A 23501-nucleotide genomic window follows, 5' to 3' on the forward strand; every position below is an offset into this window, starting at 1 on the left:
GTTAACACTAGCCATTCCGAGTCCAATGCAGACTTTTCAAACAGAGGCTGGGGATGGTATATTAAAGTAGTGATTAAATATAGAAATTAATCCAATAATACATGTGAAAAGCAACTCCCCCCCCCTCCATATTTTTTCTTAAATGAAAAACACCTTTGTCCATGTGGGGAACCGTTCAGAACAGGGGAGATTTTCTATGAGGATTTGCTTCTGCTCTGGACAGTTCCTGACATGGACAGAGGTGGCAGCAGAGAGCACTGTGTCAGACTGGAAAGAATACACCACTTCCTGCAGGACATACAGCAGCTGATAAGGTTTACTCATCCAATAAACTTAATTTTCAGATATTTTTCCAGTGAAAATATATGACCTTTATTCTATTCTTAGTTGACGGGCCCGCATCCATTTCCAAAGAACTCAATTGACAGGTACGGATAAAGCTCACGTCCATTTGTGGCAACTCAACCTCTTGAAAATGGCCCAAACAGTGAGCTCAGGCTTCTGGCAGATTGATGTCAGACACATATTGTTATTATTTCCTTCTGTTTTATTGGTCTATTAACCATACAAGATTTTATTAATTCCAACAATTTCCTTGCACTGGAGAGATATATAATTCCGTAATAGAATAAATTGCATTGCATCCTAAACCGCTGCCCCACACCAGTGAAGCTCGCCGGGTCCTCGACCACAATCCCCGCACATGTTCTGCATTATGGCTAATAGCGATATCAGATGTACTGAAGCTCCAAGCAGAACCCGCTCTTCGCCCCTCACGTTTGTAATGCAATAGTCAAAGTGTAAATTATGACAAGCTCTGGATAGTAAATATTATCTTGGCTCGTAAAATCTTCATCCGCCTGAAGCCCAGACTACACTTCTGTGACTTGTTGGTGATGTTTTTCTAGTACAATTCCTAGATTTTACCCAGATCCGGGACAAAGAAATCTAGAAGTCTAGAGATGCTGGACTGTTCCTTCCAAACAGAGAAACTAAAATGGCAAAGCAGTCTGTGAGACTGGAGGGCAGAGTATATAGTATAATACGGTACAATAGCAGTCTGTGAGACTGGAGGGCAGAGTATATAGTATAATACGGTACAATAGCAGTCTGTGAGACTGGAGGGCAGAGTATATAGTATAATACGTACAATAGCAGTCTGTGAGACTGGAGGGCAGTGTATACAGTATAATACGGTACAATAGCAGTCTGTGAGACTGGAGGGCAGAGTATACAGTATAGTACGGTACAATAGCAGTCTGTGAGACTGGAGGGCAGAGTATACAGTATAATACGGTACAATAGCAGTCTGTGAGACTGGAGGGCAGAGTATATAGTATAATATGGTATGACAGCAGCCTGTGAGCCGCTCGCTTCATTGTGTGCACTGACAGAGCTTTCTGCGACCTCAAAAAACTGACATGTCTGTCTGAGAGAACCCGGCCAAAGCGTATACGATGTGTATACGTTCCGGCCGGGATCCCATAGAAGGCTAAGCAGCGTAGCTTTTCGTAAAAATTACGGCCGTTGTTGCTGATTGCAACAACGGTCGTACTTTTAAGAAAAGTTACGTTGTGTGAAGGTAGCCAAATACAGTATAATAGCAGCCTGTCTGGGTCTAATTTGCACACTCCCTATGATAGGTATCTGCCTATGTAGCCTGGCGCCCCCTATAAAAGCAGCCTGGATGTGCTGTCTGCATAGCTCTCTATTAGGGCCCGTTCACGCAGAGTAAGAACGGCAAAATTCTACAACAGAATTATCCGCCGCGGAATGCCGCCAGCCTCCGGAATGACAGTCCATGGGAGGCTAAAGAATGTTGATTCTTCAGCGCCGAGAGTCATTATGACACGGAGGCTGGCGGCATTCTGCGGTGGACAATTCTGCCGTGGAATTTCGCCGTTCTTACTCTGTGTGAACGGACCCTTACATTAGTGAGGAGATCTAGCTAGCTATCTCTCATTTTTAGATAAACTCAAATTCTAAAAAGTACAAGTTCAGCTTATAACTCCAGCTTGGAACTGACTGGATTGGCTGTGAATTGCCCTCTATCCTATTTCCGGCAGCTTTCCTGATCGCCGCCTGGGCCGTCCTCATGATTTATATCCTAAACATATTTACATCTAAGTCTAAGGAAATCCTTCTACAAATGGCAGCAACCTGAAGGTAACAAACTCCGCACACTGATCACTACAGAGGAAGGCTTCATTCTAGACAGATGATGTCACAGTCCTGACTGCGGCCGGTGAGGTCATAAATATCTCAGGTGACAGGCAGCTGGAGGGCACATAGGCCTCAGAATTATTCTCTACCTTATATATTAGTATTACAGCTGTAGGCTACCTAGTAGCAGCATCATATTCATACATATATACAGTGATACATATAGTGATACAGATTATGGTACATATAGTGATACATACAGTGGTACATACAGTGATACAGATAGTGATGCAAATAGTGATACAGATAGTGGTACACTACATATAGTGGTACATATAGTGATACATATAATGGGACATATAGTGATACAGATTGTGGCACATATAGTGATACATATAGTGGTACATATAGTGATACACATAGTGATACAGATTGTGGCACATATAGTGATACATATAGTGATACAGAGAGTGGTACATATAGTGATACATATAGTGATACAGATTATGGTACATATAGTGATAAAGAAAGTGGTACATATAGTGATACATATAGTGATACAGATAGTGGTACATATAGTGATACATATAGTGATACATACAGTGGTACATATAGTGATACAGATTGTGGCACATATAGTGATACATATAGTGATACAGATAGTGGTACATATAGTGATACATATAGTGATACAGATAGTGGTACATATAGTGATACATATAGTGATACATACAGTGGTACATATACATATAGTGATACAGATTGTGGCACATATAGTGATACAGAGAGTGGTACATATAGTGATACAGATTATGGTACATATAGTGATACAGATAGTGGCGCATATAGTGATACATACAGTGGTACATATAGTGATACAGATTATGGTACAAATAGTGATACAGATAGTGGCGCATATAGTGATACAGATAGTGATACATATAGTTGTACATATAGTGATACAGATAGTGATACATATAGTGATACAGATAGTGATACATATAGTGGTACATATAGTGATACAGATAGTGATACATATAGTGATACATATAGTGATACAAATTGTGGTACATATAGTGATACAGATAGTGATACATATAGTGGTACAGATAGTGATACAGATAGTGATACATATAGTGGTACAGATAGTGATACAGATAGTGGTACATATAGTGGGACATATAGACATATATGACACATGCAGTGATACAGATCAAATAGATTTAAGTAAAGCTACAAGTTACATTAAAGTTGGTCAAACTTTTTAATTTTGAAAGGATTGGCAACCATGTAATGTGTATTGGACGCCTCCAACTCTTCCCTGATGGCAGATGGCAGTGGAGACTAGGGGTGAGCATGATGGATTTCCACATGCCCCCTGATCCTTGTGGCCCTCTCATTCTCTGACAGGGACTTTCTATCCTCTCCCTATTAAAGAGACACTGTCACATTTTTTTTTTTAGAAATCAACAGGGGTTGTGATAGTAAGCAGTTTTAAAATATATTCTATTTATTTTTTTAAGTTTTCTATGTGTAAATCATTTTTATACTTATGGCCACTAGGTGTCGCCCTTTATTGCACATGTGTACTGTATTTCAGCAGCAGAGAATTCTGGGGATTCTCGCATTGTAGTAGTAGTTGTCACTTTATTAACAATGTGTCTCTTCATTATCCAGGACTATGGAGAGACATATTTGGAACAGCCTCTATTAGTTAAAGGAGTTATGCAGGATTACAAAACCATAGCTGTTTTCTTCCAAAAACAGTACTACTCCTGTGCTCAGGTTGTGTGTGGTATCACAGCTTACCTTTATGTACTTCAATAGAACTGAACTGCCATACCACACACACAAACTGACAATAGTGGCACTGTTTGTGTCAAATTATCTGGGCAAAATAAGTTATATTATCTGGGCAAGAGGAGTCAGATTATCTGGGCAAAATAAGTTATATTATCTAGGCAAGAGGAGTCAGATTATCTGGGTAGCAGGTGATATATTATATTACCTAAGCAATAGGACTTATGCTAAGTTTACACGAAGCGATTATTGGCCCGATCGTACGATTAACGATTTCGAAGTAACAATTTTTTTTTTATAACGATCAGCGTTTAGATGGTACGATATATCGTACGGAAAAATCGTTTTGCGATCGTACACCTGCAGCCCGGCCCGCCCGCAGCCCGCCCACCGCTCAAGCGCAGCCCCCTGCGCCGCCCTGATCGCCACCCCCGCCGCCGCTCCGATCGCCCCCCCGCAGGAAGGAGTAAGATTATCTGGGCAGGAGGTGTTAAATTATCTGGTAAGAGAAATCAGATTATATGGGTAGCAGGCATTATATTATATTATCAGGGCAAGAGGAGTCAGATTATCTGGACAGATGAAGTTCTATTATCAGGGCAAGAGGAGTCATATCATCTGGACAGATGGAGTTCTATTATCTGGGCAAGAGGAGTCATATCATCTGGACAGATGAAGTTCTATTATCTAGGCAAGAGGAGTCAGATTACCCTGGAATTAGGACTATCTAGGCAATATTTTACTCTTCGCAAATATTACTTTTTCTCAAATCCTTTTTTTTTAACAAGTGTTCTCATTCTAGTCAAAAGTATTTTATGAACATTGAATTGAGCTCATGTGGAAAGATCCCATAGCCACAAAGGATTTTAAAGCGATTCCCTTGTTCGACATGGACCATTTAATTCCTGCCCCCACATCTGATGCTGCGTTTAGAGGGATTTATACAGCGGTTATTAAAATGAAAGATTGAATTTTACAGATCTGATTGTTTTCCAAAAAAACGTGATTTTTTAGATTTTTTTTTCCACCGAAAGCTCCAGAGGAATTTTAGGAAACGTGTTCAACGTATAAAGAAACTTTCAGCTTCCATTTAGATGGACTCTGAGGGATGTCAATTAAGCCTCGGAAATGGAAACTGTGCGTGCGTAATACCAGGATTTTTTCGTTTTCAGCCTCCATTTTGTATACCATAGCCTGTTGTCTACTTACGCCAAATGTCAACTAAATCCAACCTAACTTTACTTGATCTTCATTGAAAAAAAACTAAAATCTGAGTGTAGCTATCTATATCAGAGAGGCTGACATCCCACCCCCGGGACCGCAGGGTCGCAGCAGGGAAGCCGAGGTCACGAATCACCCAGGACACCTGCATTCTAGGTTTTCATTCTGATTGGCTGTCTGCCAGTCTATGTCAGCATCCAAAATTTTCCTTCTCCCCTTTCGTAGCCTATGGGAATAACCCAGTGTGAAAGTGATATAGCTATTAAAACAAGCAGAGCGTCAGAGATATCACTCACTGAATATTCTTGAGTGATGTGGGGCAGAAAATAAGACGTACGCTTCAATCAGTTCTATTTAAAAAAAAACACAAAGTAATTTCTCATCTACTAACCGTCAAAAAAAAAATTGAAAAAAACAAACAAAAAAAAAAACATAGAAAATATAAAGTTTTTTGCTTGTTTGTTTTAATTCACACTTATGACTTTTGATAGGATTGTTACTAAAAACAACAGTGTACAGTCTAATATGACTGCTAATATTGTATTCTGAGCTACGGAAAAAAAACTTTCATCCCAGGAGGATTGTGGAGAATTTTCTAGTAATTTGAGTCAATTGCTACAAATAAAGTGCCGATCATCAGTCCCAAAGTGTTGGTTGTATATTTTTATATGCTTTAGGATATATCTGTAATTTGTCTATTTTCACATCCCGCATTTCACCCCCCCCCCTGTTATTTCTCTTCTCTCTAATGATTTTCCTTCTTTTACCCCTCCCTTGCTTGCCATTTCCATTCTGCTTTTCTTTCTTTTTACTCTTCTTTCCCTCTGTTCCTTCTGCCTCCAAACATTTCATTTCCTTTTTTAACTTCCCCTTTCTCCTTCTCCTCTTCCTTTCTTCTTTCTTTCCTACCACTTTCCTTCCCTCCTTCCTTACTTTCTTCCTTCATTTCTTCCTAGCTTTTTTCCTTCATCCCTTCCTCCCTCCCTTCCTTCCTTGCTTCCTTCCCCCTTCCTTGTATCCTTCTTTTCTTCCTTCTTTCCTTTCCTCCCTCCTTTCCTTTTTTCGCTTCCCTTTCTCCTGTTCTTTCCTTCTTTCTTTCCTAACACTCTCCCCTCCCTCCCTCCTTCATTCCTTCCTCCTTCCTTGCTTCCGTTCCCCCTTCCTAATATACTTCCCTCCCTCCATCCTTCGTTCCTTTGTTTGTTCCTTCCTTCCTCCTTACTTCCCTCCTTCGTACTATCCTTCTTTCCCTCCCTTCCTCCTTCCTCCCTCCCTTCCTCCTTCCTCCCTCCCTTCCTCCTTCCTCCCTCCATTCCTCCCTCCCTCCCTTCCTTCCTTCCTCCCTTCCCTCCCTCCCTCCTTTCCTCGTTTCTTGCTTTCTTCCTCCCTTCCGTCCCCCCTTCTATCCTTCTCTCCCTTCATCCTTCGTTCCTTTGTTTGTTCCTTACCCCCTTCCTCCTTCCTTTATCCCTCCCTCCCTCCTTCCTTCCTTCCCTCCTTCGTACTATCCTTCTTTCCCTTCCTCCCTCCCTCCCTTCCTTCCTTTCCCCCTCCCTCCCTCCTCCCTCCCTCCTCCTTCCTTCCTCCCTCCTCCTCCCTCCCTTCCTTCCTTCCTTCCTTCCTTCCTTCCTTCTTCCCTCCTTTCCTCGTTTCTTGCTTTCTTCCTCCCTTCCATCCCTCCTTCTATCCTTCTCTCCCTCCCCTCCTTCCTTCCTCCATCCCTCCCTTCTATCCTTCTCTCCCTCCCTCCCTCCCTCCTTCCTTCCTTCCTTCCTTCCTTCCTTCCTTCCTTCCTTCCTTCCTTCCTTCCCTCCCTCCATCTCCCCTTCCTTCCCTCCTCCCTTCCTTCCTTCCTTCCTCTCTTCCTTCATTCCTTCCTTCCCTCCCTCTCTCCTTTCCTCGTTTCTTGCTTTCTTCCTCCCTTCTGTCCCTCCTCCCTCCCTTCTATCCTTCTCTCCCTCCCCTCCCTCCTTCCTTCCCTCCCTCCATCTCTCCTTCTCTCCCTCCCTCCTTCCCTCCCTCCCTCCCTCCATCTCTCCTACCTTCCTTTATCCTATTACGCCACCAGACTGAATTCCACAGGTGTACAGTGTATCTCCTCATTGCGGTCTGAAATGTGTCCTCCAACCCTTTCATCTTCCTCCTCCCTCCCACAATGCATTGCTCTCTTTTGAGCATTCTGAATTTACTTACAAAGAATAATAGAGAGGATAATGACATACACCTATATAAGTTACTTAGTTTTTTCAGCCTCAGATAATTTTATGTTCTGTACAGTTTCCCATCACAATTTGTACATTGTAAAACGTTCTACATATAATCTGAGTAACACATCCACCACCAAAGCCTGAAGGTTATCTCCCCTATAACCTCTAGAATAATTCCCCATGCTCCTTTGCCTTAGGTAATAGGCCGGTTCACTTGGAGATCAGGTCTCTCCCACAGGGTTTTATTGCCGTACAGGCCATGTGTAATCTCTCTCCAGCCCATGAAAGCACAAGCGTCTAATTGCAGACTATGTGCAAATCCCGCCACCAAAACATGTGAGAGGGAACTGTGTATAGCCGCAAACCTCTGACCCCGGCCACCACTTTTATAAGGTGTGCACTTGCCATATGGGCTATAAAGAGGTAGTTAAAGGAACAATTCTTTCTCAAAGAGTATTTATCATGGGCACAAGTCATTATTAGAGTGTTTTATTATCATTTTTATTTTCTATAGGAAGGTTATCAAGCAAAAAAAAAAAAAAAAAATCTGTGGAGTACCCCTTTAACCTTGAAATAGTGAGAATATTTTTCATACTTTTTACGGTTGTATTTTCATAAGGATTGAGCATTGTGATGGAAACATAGTAAACAGCTGGTCTGTACCCACTGGGGGAGTCATAGAGAAACTGGTAAATAGTGAAAAAGTAGCCCGACACTCACCAAAATTTGTATGTTCATTTAGTGTCACATCAAGCAGGTACATAAGAAAGGACTCATTTCAGCTCTTGACTATGAGCCGAAACGCGTCCTTTTTCTACCTGTTTTCTACGCAACACTAAATACACAAGTCTCAACACAAGAGAATCCCGACACTACACGGACACACAAACCGGGACGCCTGCACAATTACCATGGCTGTAGACCTGACAAGTGACCGTCGTTGCTCACCAACAGTTACAATAGTCAGTCAAACAGTTTGTTTAGAGAAAGGCGGCACTCACCAGACTTCTTACTTGCAAAATAAACTTTATTCCATGAAAAGTGTGGTCATGGATGCTAACAGCTGTTTCGTGCGCATGAGCAGCACGCTTCCTCTGGCCCAGAGGAAGCGCCCTGCACATCTGCGCGAAACTCTTGTCAGCATCCTTGACCCCACTTTTCATGGAATAAAGTTGATTTTGAAAAATGGAAGTCCAGTGAATTCAACCTTTCTCTAAACCAGGGATGGGGGACCTTCAGCCCTCCAGCTGTTGCAAAACTACAATTCCCATCATGCCTGGACAGCCAAAGCGAAGCTTTGGCTGTCCAGGCATGATGGGAATTGTAGTTTTGCAACAGCTAGAGGACCAAAGGTTCCCCATCCCTGCTCTAAACAAACTGTTTGACTAAATACACAAGCATATACGAACTATGGTGAGTGCCGGGATACTTTTTCACTATTTCTCTGGATTTCGTCCAACCACAAGCACCGTCACCTTACATTACAGAGTGCCGTCTTGCTCCTATATCACATATAGAAACTGGTCAACTGGTTCAAAGAAAAAGTACCCTTGTTCACCAGAACAATCTGATTGGTCGGACAACTACTCCAACCAGAGGGATAGTTCTAAGTCCATGTTCTAATAGGACCCAGTATGTAAGTCCAGTGGAAGGAATATGCGGCTGCAGTAAACCAACACATCTGTCTCATCATTTTAGCTACCAGCGCTCCACACTACAAGACTTAGGCAAACAAATTGACTGTAATTTATGGTGGATGAATTGTCCGCATTTTATGGCCCCGATCCTAAATGGTTCGTTGCCAGTTTCATCTTTTAAAATGTCAACAAAACATAAATAACTGGAACTCACTTACTTAGAAAACATCTTCCATTTACACATGCTTTTATTTTTTTACATAGTAGTTTTGGCAGGAAAGACACATATTGCAAGTAACGCTTCATTTATCTGTTTCCATCAGCCTTGCTCTGGATCCGCAGCCAGCCAAGGCCACAAAATAATTTGGAATAATTTGTTGCTTTCCATAAAGAGCGTTTTTTTTTTGTTTTTTTACCCGGGCAATGGATGAATGCAATAATCTTAAAAGCTATACATTGGTTAAAGGGGTTATCCACCAGTCCACCATTTTTTTTTTAACTCAACTGTTGTGCCAGAGATTTGTAATTTATTTCTATTAAAAAATCTTGAGTCTTCCAGTACTTATCAGCTGCTGTATGTTCTGCAGGAAGTGGTGAATTCTCTCCAGTATGAGACAATGCTCTCTGCTGCCACCTCTGTCTATGTCAAGAACTGTCCATAGCAGCAGCAAATCCCTATAGACAGCCTCTCCTGCTCTCCATAGAATACAGGATACCCCACTTCCTGCAGGACATACAGCAGCTGATAAGTAGTGGAGACTTGAAATTTTTAAATAGAAGCCATTTACAAATCTGCATAACTTATTGACACAATCTGCATTGGGAACTGTCCACAGCAGGAGCAAATCCCCATAGAAAAACCTCTCCTGATCTGGACAGTTCCTGACACATTCCTATTTTAGAGACAGTTCTAGAGGCTAGACTCCCATTTATCAGACACCATGAATGTCTAACATCGTAATATTAATTGTGTCAATAAATTATACATATTTGTAAAAAAAAAAATCTCCAGTCTTCCAGTACTTATCAGCTGCTGTATGTCCTGCAGTAAGTGGTGCATTCTTTCCAGTCTGACACAGTGCTCTCTGCTGCCACATCTGTCCATGTCAGGAACTGTCCAGAGCAGGAGCAAATCCCCATAGAAAACCTTTCCTGCTCTGGACAGTTCCAGACATGAACAGAGGTGGCAGCAGAGAGCACTGTGTCAGACTGGAAAGAATACACCACTTCCTGCAGGACATACAGCAACTGATAAGTACTGGAAGACGCAAGATTTTTAAATAGATGCAATTTACAGATCTGTATAACTTTCTGACACCACTTGATTCAAAGGGATTATCCAGCATTTTTTTTTTATTTACAATCATTAAACAACAAGAACAAATGAAATACTCAACGAACCAAAAAACGACATGTAGTGAAGTGTGGGCTTAGCTGCTCCGCTACTTCTATGTTTATGACTTGCTTCCTATATATTGCAGGAGAGGGAGAGTTTAATAGGTTTGCTTGCACCTTTTAACCTTAATCGGATCATTAAAGTCACATTAATTCCTCAGATCTGAGCTCTCGTATAATGTTATGGAGATGCCGATACAGAGCGGACACGGTAAGGTTACACATCCCTCAGCCGGGGCTAGTATAACCTAATGGTATATGCATTTCTATGAGGAAGCAAGAAGCAGGATCAAATCCACTTTAAGCCTTTTAAACATAAGCAGGCGCTGTATTTAAAGGGGTTATCTTTTTCTTTCAAATCAACTGATTTCACAAAGTTATATAGATTTGCAATTTACTTCTATTTAAAAATATGAAGTCTTCCAGTACTTATTAGCTGCTTTATGTCCTGCAGAAAATGTTGTTTTTGTTTCAGTCTGACACAGTGCTCTCTGCTGCCACCTCTGTCCATATCAGGAACTGTCCAGAGCAGTAGCAAATCCCCATAGAAAACCTCTCCTGCTTTGGACAGTTCCTGACATGGACAGAGGTGGCAGCAGAGAGCACTGTGTCCAACTGAAAAGAATACACCACTTCCTACGGGACATACAGCAGCTGATGAGTATGGGAAGACTGGAGATTTTTAAATAGAAGTAAATTACAAATCTATATAACTTTCTGACCCCAGTTGATTTGACGGGAAAAAAGATTTTTGCTGGATAACCCCTTTAAATCCTAACCCCGTATCATAAATTCCTCATTTTTGCTCACAATACTTATAAATCCTAAGCAGGAGTCGCCATTCTTTCTAGTTCATGATAAACATCCCTGATATTATTATATGCGGGAAATGATATAAGCTTTCCTGCATTTGTTACGTAACCACAAGTAGGAAAATAGTTGGGGAAAGACAATCCGCGCTCCATCTATATGCCGGAAATTCCACTTTATTCTGAAGTATCTTTCTCACCAGTCCACGACTACAAAGGCAGCCTGTGATGTCATTGACTAAGCAATGTATATGTGCATTTAAAGGGGAACTCCAGTGGGGGAAAAAAAGGTTTTCAAATCAACTGGTGTCAGAAAGTTAGACAGATTTCTAATTTACTTCTATTTAAAAATCTCCAGTCTTCTAGTACTTATTAGCTGCTGTATGTTCTACAGGAAGTGGTGTATTCTTTTCAGTCTGACACAGTGCTCTCTGCTGCCACCTCTGTCCGTGTCAGGAACTGTTTTCTCTGACATTGCATCAGTTTAGATTTATAGAATTTATCTTATTGGGAATCATGTTAAATGGAAGCAACTAGTCATCTGGATGGGGAGCTGTCCATGACTAGTTACGGCTCTCTGTCTGTCAGTGGTCAGTGCCGGAATGATGGACAGGCAGAGAGACCTGTTAGCGGCCATAACTTTTCACAGTATTCTATGTGTAGACTGACTAGTGATTTGTACAGTGGTAGAACTATGGGGGAGATTTATCAAACATGGTGTAAAGTGAAACTGGCTCAGTTGCCCCTAGCAACCAATCAGATTCCACCTTTCATTCCTCACAGAGTCTTTGGAATATGAAAGGTGGAATCTGATTGGTTGCTAGGGGCAACTGAGCCAATTTCACTTTACACCATGTTTAATAAATCTCCCCTATGTGTTTATTCTGTGCATCTATGCCCCTTTTGATGCTCTATGTAAATTTATTTTGTAGTTACAGGTGTTCTCCGTTTAAAATCTGTCCCCTATCCGACCTCCGTATTTATCCCTGGTAATATCCAGATCGACCCCAGGCTTCTTTGTGTTGGGCAGCACATGACCCGCGACTTTATTCATTCTCTATACAGTTGCTGAAAAGAGCCGAGTGCTATACTATGCTTTATCCGGTGGCTCTATAGAGAATGAATAGGGTCAGGGGCGTAACTACCACTGGAGCAGCCATAGCGGCTGCTATGGGGCCCACTGCATCAGGGGGCCCCGTTGCCCTCTCCTGCAATACACTGGGCCCCCTGAGCTGTCATCATTTGCAGCACCAGGTGGCTAAGCGGGCCTCTCAGGTTCTGCAAATGTCCCTTTTGCTGCAATCACTCCTGAAGAGTGCAAATTTGACTAGATTTGACGGCTTAGGGTCAGTCGTGAAGGAGGGGGGCCCAATCAAAAGATAGCTATGGGGCCCAGCCATTTCTAGTTAAGCCACTGAATAAAGTCATGGGGGGGGGGGCAGGTTTTAATTGGAGAACCCCTTTTAACCATTTGCATAGAAATTGCAGCATATACTCTTCTCCTTCCTGTCTTTCCCTGCCAAGGCTGGGTTCACACTACGTTTTTGCAATCCGTTTTTGCAAAAAACTGATGGAAAAAATTGATCCATTTGTGTGCATCTGTTTTGATCTATTTTTAAATTTCATTTATTTAAGTTTCAATATTAAAAAAAAAAAAAAAAACGGATCAAAATACATCTGTTTTTTTAACGTACACAAAAGTAAGGTCAGCTACATTTTTGTGTGCGTTAAAAAAAAAACGGATGCGTTTTTTATAATGGAAGTCAGTGGAAAAATGTATCAAAACGCATGCACACAAATGCATCCGTTGTTTGCATCCGTTTTCTTTTACAAAAAACGGATTAAAAAAAACGTAGTGTGAAGGGCCCTATTCCACCGGACGATTATCGTTCGCATAATCGTTAACGATAAACGATCCAAACGACCGCTATTACGAAAGACCTGAAATCGTTCACCCATTTACATGGAAAGATGATCGCTACTTATGATTGTTCTTGCGGTCGTCTTGTCGTTGCTATTGCGTTCGTCACTACTGCAAACGACCGAATGACTTCTTATTCAATGCGAGCGATTTGCGAATGAGCAACGATAAAAATAGGTCGAGGTCTTATTTAACGATCAACGATTTCTCGTTCGATCGTTAGTCGTTAACTGCTATTCAACCAAACGATTTTCGTTTAGATTCGAACGATTTAACGATAACCGTCCAGTGGAATAGGGCCCTAAGTCTTTCTGTAGGGCTCGTGTGTAAGGGGTATAAAACTATAATATAGCACCCATAGAAATCAATGGGGCCTTTCTCTACCGATCATAGGTCACTGGATGGGAAAAATCCATCACTTCCATTAGGCGTGAAATTAAATGAGACTCCATTTTTATTTGTTAATTTGTCAAACTCATTCGAAAGTAGAATTTAATTTTGAACATGTATATTTTCTAGTTTTTTACCAAATCTAAAATACTAATATTATTTAATCTTATATAACTCGGTTTATGTTATTACTTTTCACGGTCTTTTAAATTTCGGTCACATTCATCGTTTTTTTTGTTTTTCTAAACCCTGTCTGTGATCTGTCGAGGGTCACTGTGGAGAGAAGCCTGCTACCTACTGGAATCTGACACCTTCCGAGAGAACCACCTGGCTTATCCTTCTGAAGGGTCTAGCATGACATATCATATTGTTGGCATCTCCTCCGCTGCTAATGATATACTCAACATCTTGAATCACACGAACATGTGTTCTACATTAAGATGCTGTGCTCGAGAGTCATAATCGTTGCGAGCCAAGGTACTAACTTGATACAGGTGCCAAAAGAGGGGCAAAATCTGTTCGTATTTTAGGCAGTGTGTGCCAATGCTGAAGTATCAAATATACCACATACTGTTTTATATAAACTGAGCCGAGTGGTAAAAGCAAAGAGTAAAATCCATTTTGTGTAATGAGTTCAGAATGAATTTCTCAGAAACTAAAGCTCTATGGTTCCTGCGTATTATGGCTAGGTGTTACCTCCAAGTTGGACAGAATATGGTATCCAGTAAAATCTATAGGGCCACTATAACCCAGTGAGTTTATCATTTCAATGGTAAAGTTATTTTCATACACGATGATGGCATCAAAAAGTTGTGGTATTTTCCCTAGAGGTATTGCCCTTGGTCTTATGGGTCATTTACATGTAGAGATGAGAGAACTTTTCATAAGTATGGTTTGGCGGCTTCAGGGGCGGATTAACTTTACCATGGCCCCTTTGCTGTTCACCAAGCTTGGGCCCCCCCAACCCACTGTAAGAATGGCGGCACCAGATTTAGTCTTTTTCCTCCATACTGCAGCCTGTAAAGGACCTGTGGTGACATCATTGTCACAAAATAAGGTCCTTCAGAATGTTCTCTAATGTTAATGCATTGACTCCTAGCTGCAGTTTTGCCCTGATTTGTGCAAAATTGTGGGAAAAAGCAGTGATTTTTATGCAAATCATGGCAGAACTGTAGCCTGGAGATAATAAACCACTGAAAGTATGTCTGTGTGGGAGGCCATGGGTCCCCCAGGAGCTCATGGCCCCGGGCTACTGCCCGAAACGGACCTATTATAATCCGCTACTGGGCGGCTTGGCCAAACGTTGAGGCCGAACAGAACCTTAAAGGCAATCTGTCAGCCTGGCACCTGGGGCAGAACCCACCCAACCCCCTGATAGAGCCCCTGATACTTACCCCCTCCTGCTGGTACCGCTCCCAATGAAGGTCCCGCTGCAGAGATATCGCCGCCCTCTCGTCCGCGCACTCCAGTGATTTCCTACGGACATCGGACTTCTCATTTGTATATTGAAAGCGTGGCGGGACCAGCATTGGGAGTAGGTCCAGCAGGATCGGGTAAGTATCAGGGGCTCTTTCGGCGGGTTGACAGGTTCCCTTTAAACAATCCACACTAAAACAGCTTAATGGTTGCAGGTGTTTATCTGTTTTAGAGCAGTTCACAAATTTTGCTCATTATACTCCCCTAGCTTCCTCCTTCTTCCGAGATGAGAGTGACAGTGTGCTCAGCCAATGACTGTCTGTCTTAGTCAGTCAGTGATTGTCTAAGTGGGCTGTCACTTTCACCTCGAGAGTGACAGCCTGCTCAGTCGATCACTGGTCGCAGCAATGTCCTGTCTCACTCAGTCAGTCAGTCATTGAATATAAGAGTGACAGTCCAATCAGCCAATCGCTGACTGATTGAGGGAGTGCCAAAGGACAGTGATTGACTAACGTGCTGTCAATCTCATCTCAGGAGTGACACCCCGCTCAGCCAATCATTGGCCGCAGAAATTTCCTCTCTTAGTCAGTGAGTGAAACAAGATTAACAGCCCACTTAGTCAGTGACTGACTGACTGAGAAAGGACAGTGCCAGTAATTGGCTGAGCAGGAGATAGATCCCAACGTTTTTTCATCCACCTACTGGTTGCTAAGGGCAACTAAGAGAATCTTAAAGAGATTGTGTCATGCTCCACCCTCTCACGCCCCGTCCCAGGCACAACACAGTGCTTCAACATTAACATTCCGGATGTAGACCACTGTTAACGCAATTTTCTGATTCTAGAAACTAGTGTAATTATTGTTGACGGCTATAATAATAATTTTTGGGGGGCGAAAAAAATCCTTAAAAGCATTGTCATATTAATGCCTTTAATGTCTGAAAATTTATAAGAAGAGAGCAAGGAGAAAATGGAAAAGTCTGCTTTTTTAGCATCCTAAGACAGAGCCCTGGCCGTCTATGGCTGCTTAGAACGTCCATTAGTCTGAACCGTACTTTGGCCAGGCTACAACGTTTTGTTGATCTTCCTTTTTCGCACACTTCAAAGTCCTATTTTTCTTTCCACCTCTACAGAAGGTGCAATTTTTTTTTTTATTTTTTTTTTGTGTGGTGCATGACTATCACAGGGTTTACGAGCAGCAAGAAGCAGCTTGAGGTGTGATCTCTGCTAGGCTTTACTGTGCACACTCCAGATGCTGCCTCATTTGTGATCCAATGTGTGAGTCTTTTCATGTGGAGCATGAGGAAAACACAGTGGAAAGAGTCCGCCACTTAAAACAATGTCTTAAAGAGCAAAAAAAAAAAAACTCCAGATGAGACAAAATATTCCATTAGGATGGCTGCAGTATGTCAAGGAGTTCCAAGGATAGTAATGATATCATACGGCCAACGTCTGGGAGGCTGTCTGAGTACACTTTTAAAACCTGCTAACCCTCAATGTCATATTTTTATGTGGGGCTGCTCTATGTTTCATTCATCGGAGTAATGAAGCTGACATACCTGCGTAGAGCACTCTTTTATTTTCTTTATGGCTTTATTGCACGTAACAGGGAAGCATCAAGCATGGTTTCTTATAAAAGAGTGAAGTAAATAAGTTGTCTGCACATGTAGAGCAAAAAATTTTAATAAGACTTTCTACAAACTTTCAGGAAGGAACCTTGAAGAACTTTACTAAGGAGTCTAACGTGTGCCACTGTTCTAATGTGGGTTGGTGTTTATTTTGTTCCAATATATTGTGTGTGATTTATGGAAAAGACGCAGTAAACGAGTCTAAGTAAAAAGGTGGCAAATAAAAGTCGCAAACAAATTCACCAGACGTAGGCACGCACGAGTTTTTGCGACTTTTTTTTTTTTTAAAGTTGCAAATGATAGATTTGGCGTAAATCCTGGATTATGCAAACTTTTGGGTGAATACTCAAAAAAGTTGAAGCTAAAAAATATTCACCCATCGAAAACTGGTTCATAAATAGAACTTAGACCAAAAATGGGTGGAAAATCCAATTATCCATCTAAAAATAGGCGCAAAGCCCTGTGATAGATTTCTCCCATTGCTTTCTTTCCTCTTCCCCCCCATTGCTGTACAGGAGAACGAAGAATGCATGACAAACCTTGAGCATGCTTGGGTTCTTCCAAACCCTGAGAATTTGATTACCGGTGGCTGAAGAAGTTGGATGCAGCCCTAGGGACGCCTGGAAAACATGGATATATCCTATGGCCTATGGCTGTATCCATGTTTTCCAGGACTCCCTAGGGCTGCATCCTTCGTCAGCCACCGGTAATCAAATGCAGAGTGTTTCGGTATGATAGAACCCATGCGTGCTCTGGTATATAGATTTACATTGTGCACAGCTTGGGTCTAACTTGAGTTGGTACCCACCATTATCTTATAGTTGCTTTGGAACAACCTAAACATGAATGAAAGGTGAACATCCCCTTTAAAGGGGTTATCCAGGGCTACAAAAACATGGGCACTTTCTTCCAGAGACAGCCCCACTCTTGTCTCCAGCTTGGGTGAGGTTTTGCTGCTCAGTTTCATTGAAGTGAATGGAGCTTAATTGCAAACCGCACCTGAACTGGAGACAAAAGTTGTGTTGTCTCTGAAAGAAAGTGGCCATGTTTTTGTAGTACTGGATAACCCCTTTAAGATCAGTGGCGGATCAGTGGCGACCTGAAACTGCAGCTCAGGTTTCTTTCTTTCTATAGTTATAGGTCCTCACTAGTCTATGGCGGTATCCATGTTTTCCAGGACTCCCAAGGACGGCATCCAACTTCTGCACCGACAGGGAGTCCTATGCCGAGCGTTCGGGTTTGGAGAATGTTGCTGAACCCAAACAGTTTGGCCTCTCTGCTCAACACTAAGCCTCACTGCTACACAGTCAAGGGATGAATTCCATTGGTTGTGTAGCGTGGGCGCTGAACAACTGATCGTCATAGGTGTCGGGCGCCATCAGTCCATTTTGCCTGGAGATATTGTGGTTGATTTATGTCGTCATACTAAATATAGTAACTGTGGGGGAGATTTATCAAACATGGTGTAAAGTGAAACCAATCAGATTCCACCTTTTATTTTCCAAAGACTCTGTGAGGAACTTTACACCATGTTTAGTCATTCTTCCTTGAGGTAACTATGATAGAAATTAAAGGGTTGTTTGGCAGGACATTTTCCTGATCACCACCTCCTGGTCCCTTCTTGATAAAAGGAAATGCCCACTGAGTCAGTCACTGATGGGGGAGGGCCACAAGTTTTTGGAACCAGAAGATGGAGCTCAGCAGGAAGGGTCAGGAAGGCGAGTGAGTATTTCTTTATGTTCTTTTACTCAGTCTGCCCCTTTAAATATGTCATATGACCCCTTTAAGAGGGCTCTTCGGACAACCCCATTCATGATCTGCAGACGGTTTTGTGACACTCTTAGGTCCACAGACCACCATAGATGGTTTATAGGTTTGTCGCATCAGTTTCAAGGACCATCTTGCTCCAGATTTAAGCCAGTGACTCGTAGACCTTTGTAATAGTTTATAAATATAATTCATGTTACCTCTAAACTCTAATGAAGAATAAGCCATTTACCACCCATCATAGTCTTTTTTTTACAAGTCCTTTTGTTTTCTCTTGCGCAGAAAATGGAGAGCCTATCCCCAAACCAGAAACAAACAGCAAAGCCAGAAAAGAGAGGACAGCCTTCACCAAAGAGCAACTAAGGGAGCTGGAAGCCGAATTCGCCCATCACAATTACCTGACCCGGCTGCGAAGATACGAAATAGCTGTGAACCTCGACCTCACTGAAAGACAGGTAGGTCCTCCAACCGTGGGGGTTATTAGTTGGGTAACATAGTGGAAGCCTCCATTATCAATAGCATCCAAGTGAAGAACATTGATTCAACACTTAAAGGAGAAGTCCGGCAAAATTTTATTAAAGTATTGTATTACATCACAAAAGTTATACAAATCACCAATATGCACTTATTACAGGAAATGCTTATAAAGTTGTTTTTTTTCCTGCACTTACTACTGCATCAAGGCTTCACTTCCTGGATAAAATGGTGATGTCACTTCCTGGATAAAATGGTGATGTCACTTCCTGGAGAAAATGGTGATGTCACGCCCTGATTCCCAGAGCTGTGCGGGCTGTGGCTGCTGGAGAGGATGATGACAGGGGGATGCTCAGTGTCCCTTCAGTGCCCTGTGTCCCTCAGTGTCCCTCTGCCATCATCCTCTTCAGCAGCCACAGCCCGCACACCGCTGGGAGTCGGCGCGTGACATCACCATATTATCCAGGAAGTGACATCACCATATTATCCAGGAATTGACATCACCATATTATCCAGGAAGTGAAGCCTTGATGCAGTAGTAAGTGCAGGGGGAAAAAAACAATTTTATAAGCATTTCCCGTAATAAGTGTATATTGGTGATTTGTATAACTTTTGGGGGGCAATTCAATACTTTAATAAAATTTTTGGCCAGACTTCTCCTTTAAGGCCTAGACAATTGAATTGTTCCTAGTGGTCCAAATAGATCACTGACCCAAGTGCTCTGAGAGGTCCTGCATTAGAAATCAGGCAGATTAATTCTCTCTTCTGCACACATCTCTAGGAAAAAAGAGTTATTCTCTGCTAAAAATTCAGCTTGGCATTGCTGAATCAGCTCGGCATGACTGTGTCTCTCACGGAGGTTACACATGTCTGCAGGGACTATCCAAGCCCTTGTGTAGGCTCAGTGGGAGAGATAGAAAGAGTGGAAAGCATATATGGCTCCTGAGTACGTCACAGCCTGGTCACCACTTTCAGAGCGGAGATCGGTGGTCAACACTACAGGGCCACCAAGGGGCCAAATTTCAGAAGAAAGCATTTGCTAAATTGTTTTCTTTTGCATTCTCTTTCACCTTAAGGTGATGGGAGTACTCCTTTAACACACAGAAAGAATGGGGGCACTCTGGGAGGCCATTTGTTGGTAGTTATATGTGTGAATATGAGGACCTAGAGGAGGGGAGGAAGCAAGAGGAGGCAACCATAAGCAGATACTGTCAAAGAAGATGGAAAAATGGGAGGGACTGCTGTGTGCTTTAATAGACAAAATAAGGAGCTGACTGCATAGCAGACAGTCATACATAGCGGCCTGTGTAAGGCCAGGGGGGCGCCAGGGGTGTAAGCCATGACGCCCTTCTCCCTGGCATATGCCTGCCCTATCTCCCACTCGCCTGATGGGCAGGCAGGAAGGGGGGCAGCAAGGCGGGAGGAGGAGTGACGGGCTTCAGGAGCCGATGTATATTACTATGCCTGTCGGTCAGGCTGGATTCACTAAGAGGTGTGCACCTCTTATTGAATCCAGCGTAGCAATTGGGGATGGGGCCTAATTTAAAACCGATGTACGAGTACGCTGGTCTTCATAAATGTCCCCCATGGTATGCACCACTAATTGCTTACACAGCCCTAGACCACCAGGGATAATGAAATCAATCTTTTCGATTTTGCTAGATATTGGCATTAACCTTTTGACTGCCATAGACAACAAAGAAAGCAGACATTGTTTCCTTCACTGCTCTAGACCAACAGGTTGGCTTACATTAATGGGGTTATCCAGCAACAATCTTTTTCTTTCAAACAAACTGGTTTTAGAAAGTTATATAGATTTGTAATTTACTTCTATTTAAAAGTCTTTCCAGTACTTATTAGCTGCTGTATGTCCTGCAGGAAGTGGGGTATTCTTTCCAGTCTGACAAAGTGCTCTCTGCTGCCCCCTCTGTCCATAACGGTAGCAAATCCCCATAGGAAACCTCTCCTTCTCTGGTCAGTTCCATACAGAGGTGGCAACAGAGAGCGCTGTGTGAGACTGAAAAGAAAACAAGATTTATTTGAGGACATACAGCACCTAATAAGTACTAGAAGACTTGAGATTTTTAAATAGAAGTAAATTACAAATCTATATAACTTTCTGAAACCAGTTGATTTGAAATAAAAATATTTTTACTGGTTAACCCCTTTAACGCCTTCACTTCCCTAGACTGTCAGGATTTCAGATAAACATTTACTAGAGATGAGAGCAACTGGAGCATGCTCGAGTACGATTATTCAACATTTTATTACCAGTGGCTGAAGAAGTTGGATGCAGTCCTGGGGAGTTTGGGAAAACATGGGTCCAGCCTAAGGCCTATGGTTGTGACTATGGAGCTGCAATTGAAGTACAGAGGAATATGCTGAGCTGCGTTCAATCTCATGTACTGTAATTCAATAGCTAAAATCACTACCCACTGGGGCAGGGCGGGGCGGGCCGTCTTCAGTGCTTCACCCCCAGCCGGTGCCCGGGCAAAAGAGCGGCGCGTATGTGGGAACCGGGCTTCACTGGCTTCCCCGCACTGGTGCTGTTCTATCCATGTGCAATCCAAAACTATGCAAAGCTTAAAACGAATGTACTGATGGTACATTCGCTTTAATGGCACAACCCCTTTAAAGAGTCACTGTCATTAAAAATACTTTTGACATGTCAAAAGTTATTAATTGCAGCTGAAACCTGCTGCAATCAGGAAATATAGCCGGGGAGAGAGCGGCGGCCATGAGATCCACTCTCCAGCCGCTCACTAATTCCAGCAGCTTAGCCTCATTATAGTCTATGAGGCTAAACTGTCTGAATAAGTGAATGATCGTGAAGTCATGCCCACTGCATTCTCTACCCACAGCTATATCTCCTGACCGCAGCTGCAATCCCACAGCTGCCTGTCATTAACCCATTAAACGTCGTGATGCACAGCAATAGCGGCGTTTAAAGTAGTCAGTGACAGCACGAGCCCCTGTCACTGACTGATCGGGACCCCCGCAACCATGGTCCAATAAAATTTTAAAATACCTCAATGCCCATTATAAAAATCAAAATCTGTAAATTAAATAAATAAATAAACATATATATCGTAGCGTACGGAAATGTCCGATCTACTAAAATATAACATTATTGTTCCCGCACGGTGAACGGCGTAAACAGAAAAAAAACCACCAGATTGCTGATTTTTTTAAATTATATATTAGAAAAAAAATAATAATAAAAAGCGATCAAAAAATTTCTCTTACACCAATATATTAATAAAAACTAGAGATCATGGCCCAAAAAAATCGACACCCCAACCAGCCCTGTAGGTGGAAAAATAAAAGCGCTATGGCTCTTAGAATGGGAGAAGGAACATTGCTTTAATTTGACCCGGACATCCGGGCATCAATGGGCTGGGTCTTGAAGGGGTTAAATGCCGACCGATCAGACTTGAACATGCTCCAGTTATGCTCATCTCTATTGATGACATGTTAGGTACGCTTTATGGGGCCTGTGTTATCAATAAAAACATGTTTTATGCTTGTGCAACCAAGCGTAATTTGACACCCGAGCAGTGTCGGTATCTGGGGCCCACCAGAGGAAATGATCTTGGGGGCCCACCAATGAAGAACCAGTGAGAAAAGACATGTCAGTCCGTTAGTGCAGGTTCTAAAGCTGGAGGCCCATCGGAAGATTCTCTGGTCCTCTGGTGGGCCAGTCCGACACTGCACCCGAGGGCCTGTGTTTATTAGGGTTGGCCTTATAAACACCTAGCAGTGTCTGAGTTGACATCTTTATTTTTACTTTTGCAGGTTAAAGTTTGGTTTCAAAACCGAAGAATGAAGTGGAAACGCGTCAAAGGAGGCCAACCAGTGTCTCCAAATGACCAAGATGCAGATGATTTAGACTCTACAGCGTCTCCCAGCTCTGAATAGCATGGCTCCAACATGCTCCGTGAACTTTATTACTATGCCATACTTTTACAAGACAATACTCCGTTCTTCTCTTTGGTCTGCCAACTTTGATCATGCCGGTTGACCAAGCCAATATCTCATGATGACTTTTTTTTTTTAATTCATATTTGTCGACATAATGGGTAAGATACTGGAACTCACCTCCGACTTATTCAGCGTCATCATCCTATAACGTCTTGAGACTATTCGATGTACTGACATATCATACCATTACCCCATCTTATAGTTGTAACATATTGATAAAGCTCTCTCAGCTATCTATGTATACAGAAAATGTATATTGTAATAATATTTTTTTTACTACTTTTCTACAAGGTTCCTTTACGCTGAAGGAGATAAATCCGTATCGTGCAGGTCTTACGCAATGTCTTTGTATTACTTAATGTACAAACAAGTATTCATCTCATATTGTTTAACGGTTCAGCTGAATGAAATGCCAAAATAATTCCTTTTTTTTACCCTTTCGCCTTCAAGATAATTCACCGTTTTATGTTGTTGGTTTTTTTTTTCCGTTGTTTTTTTAATTGTATTAAATTACAAGGAATACTGTGTAAAGCTTCTCTTTTATTACTAGTTTTTTTATTAATAAAATATGCTGTTTGCAAATTACTTGTTATCATTTATTTACAAAGAATTTTGATCAAATGGAATATATATGGAACTTATGTGGGATATTGTATTCCTGTGGCCGTGTGGTGCAGGTTCTAGGGCCGAAATG

The 23501-nt window shown here is 42.1% G+C and overlaps 1 protein-coding gene across 1 annotated transcript in view; it reads left to right on the forward strand.

Annotated features, from left to right (window-relative positions):
• Positions 1–23287, forward strand: part of MEOX1 (mesenchyme homeobox 1) — a 38951-nt gene extending 15664 nt beyond the window's left edge. The window contains exons 2-3 of the mRNA XM_069952757.1: positions 18635–18807; positions 22622–23287. Coding sequence (XP_069808858.1) covers positions 18635–18807; positions 22622–22744 — 296 coding nt within the window. The 3' untranslated portion in view covers positions 22745–23287. The remainder of the gene's footprint in view (positions 1–18634; positions 18808–22621) is intronic.
• The last annotated feature ends 214 nt before the right edge of the window (positions 23288–23501 follow it).

This window comes from Dendropsophus ebraccatus, chromosome 14, assembly GCF_027789765.1.
Source record: "Dendropsophus ebraccatus isolate aDenEbr1 chromosome 14, aDenEbr1.pat, whole genome shotgun sequence".
NCBI lineage: Eukaryota > Metazoa > Chordata > Amphibia > Anura > Hylidae > Dendropsophus > Dendropsophus ebraccatus.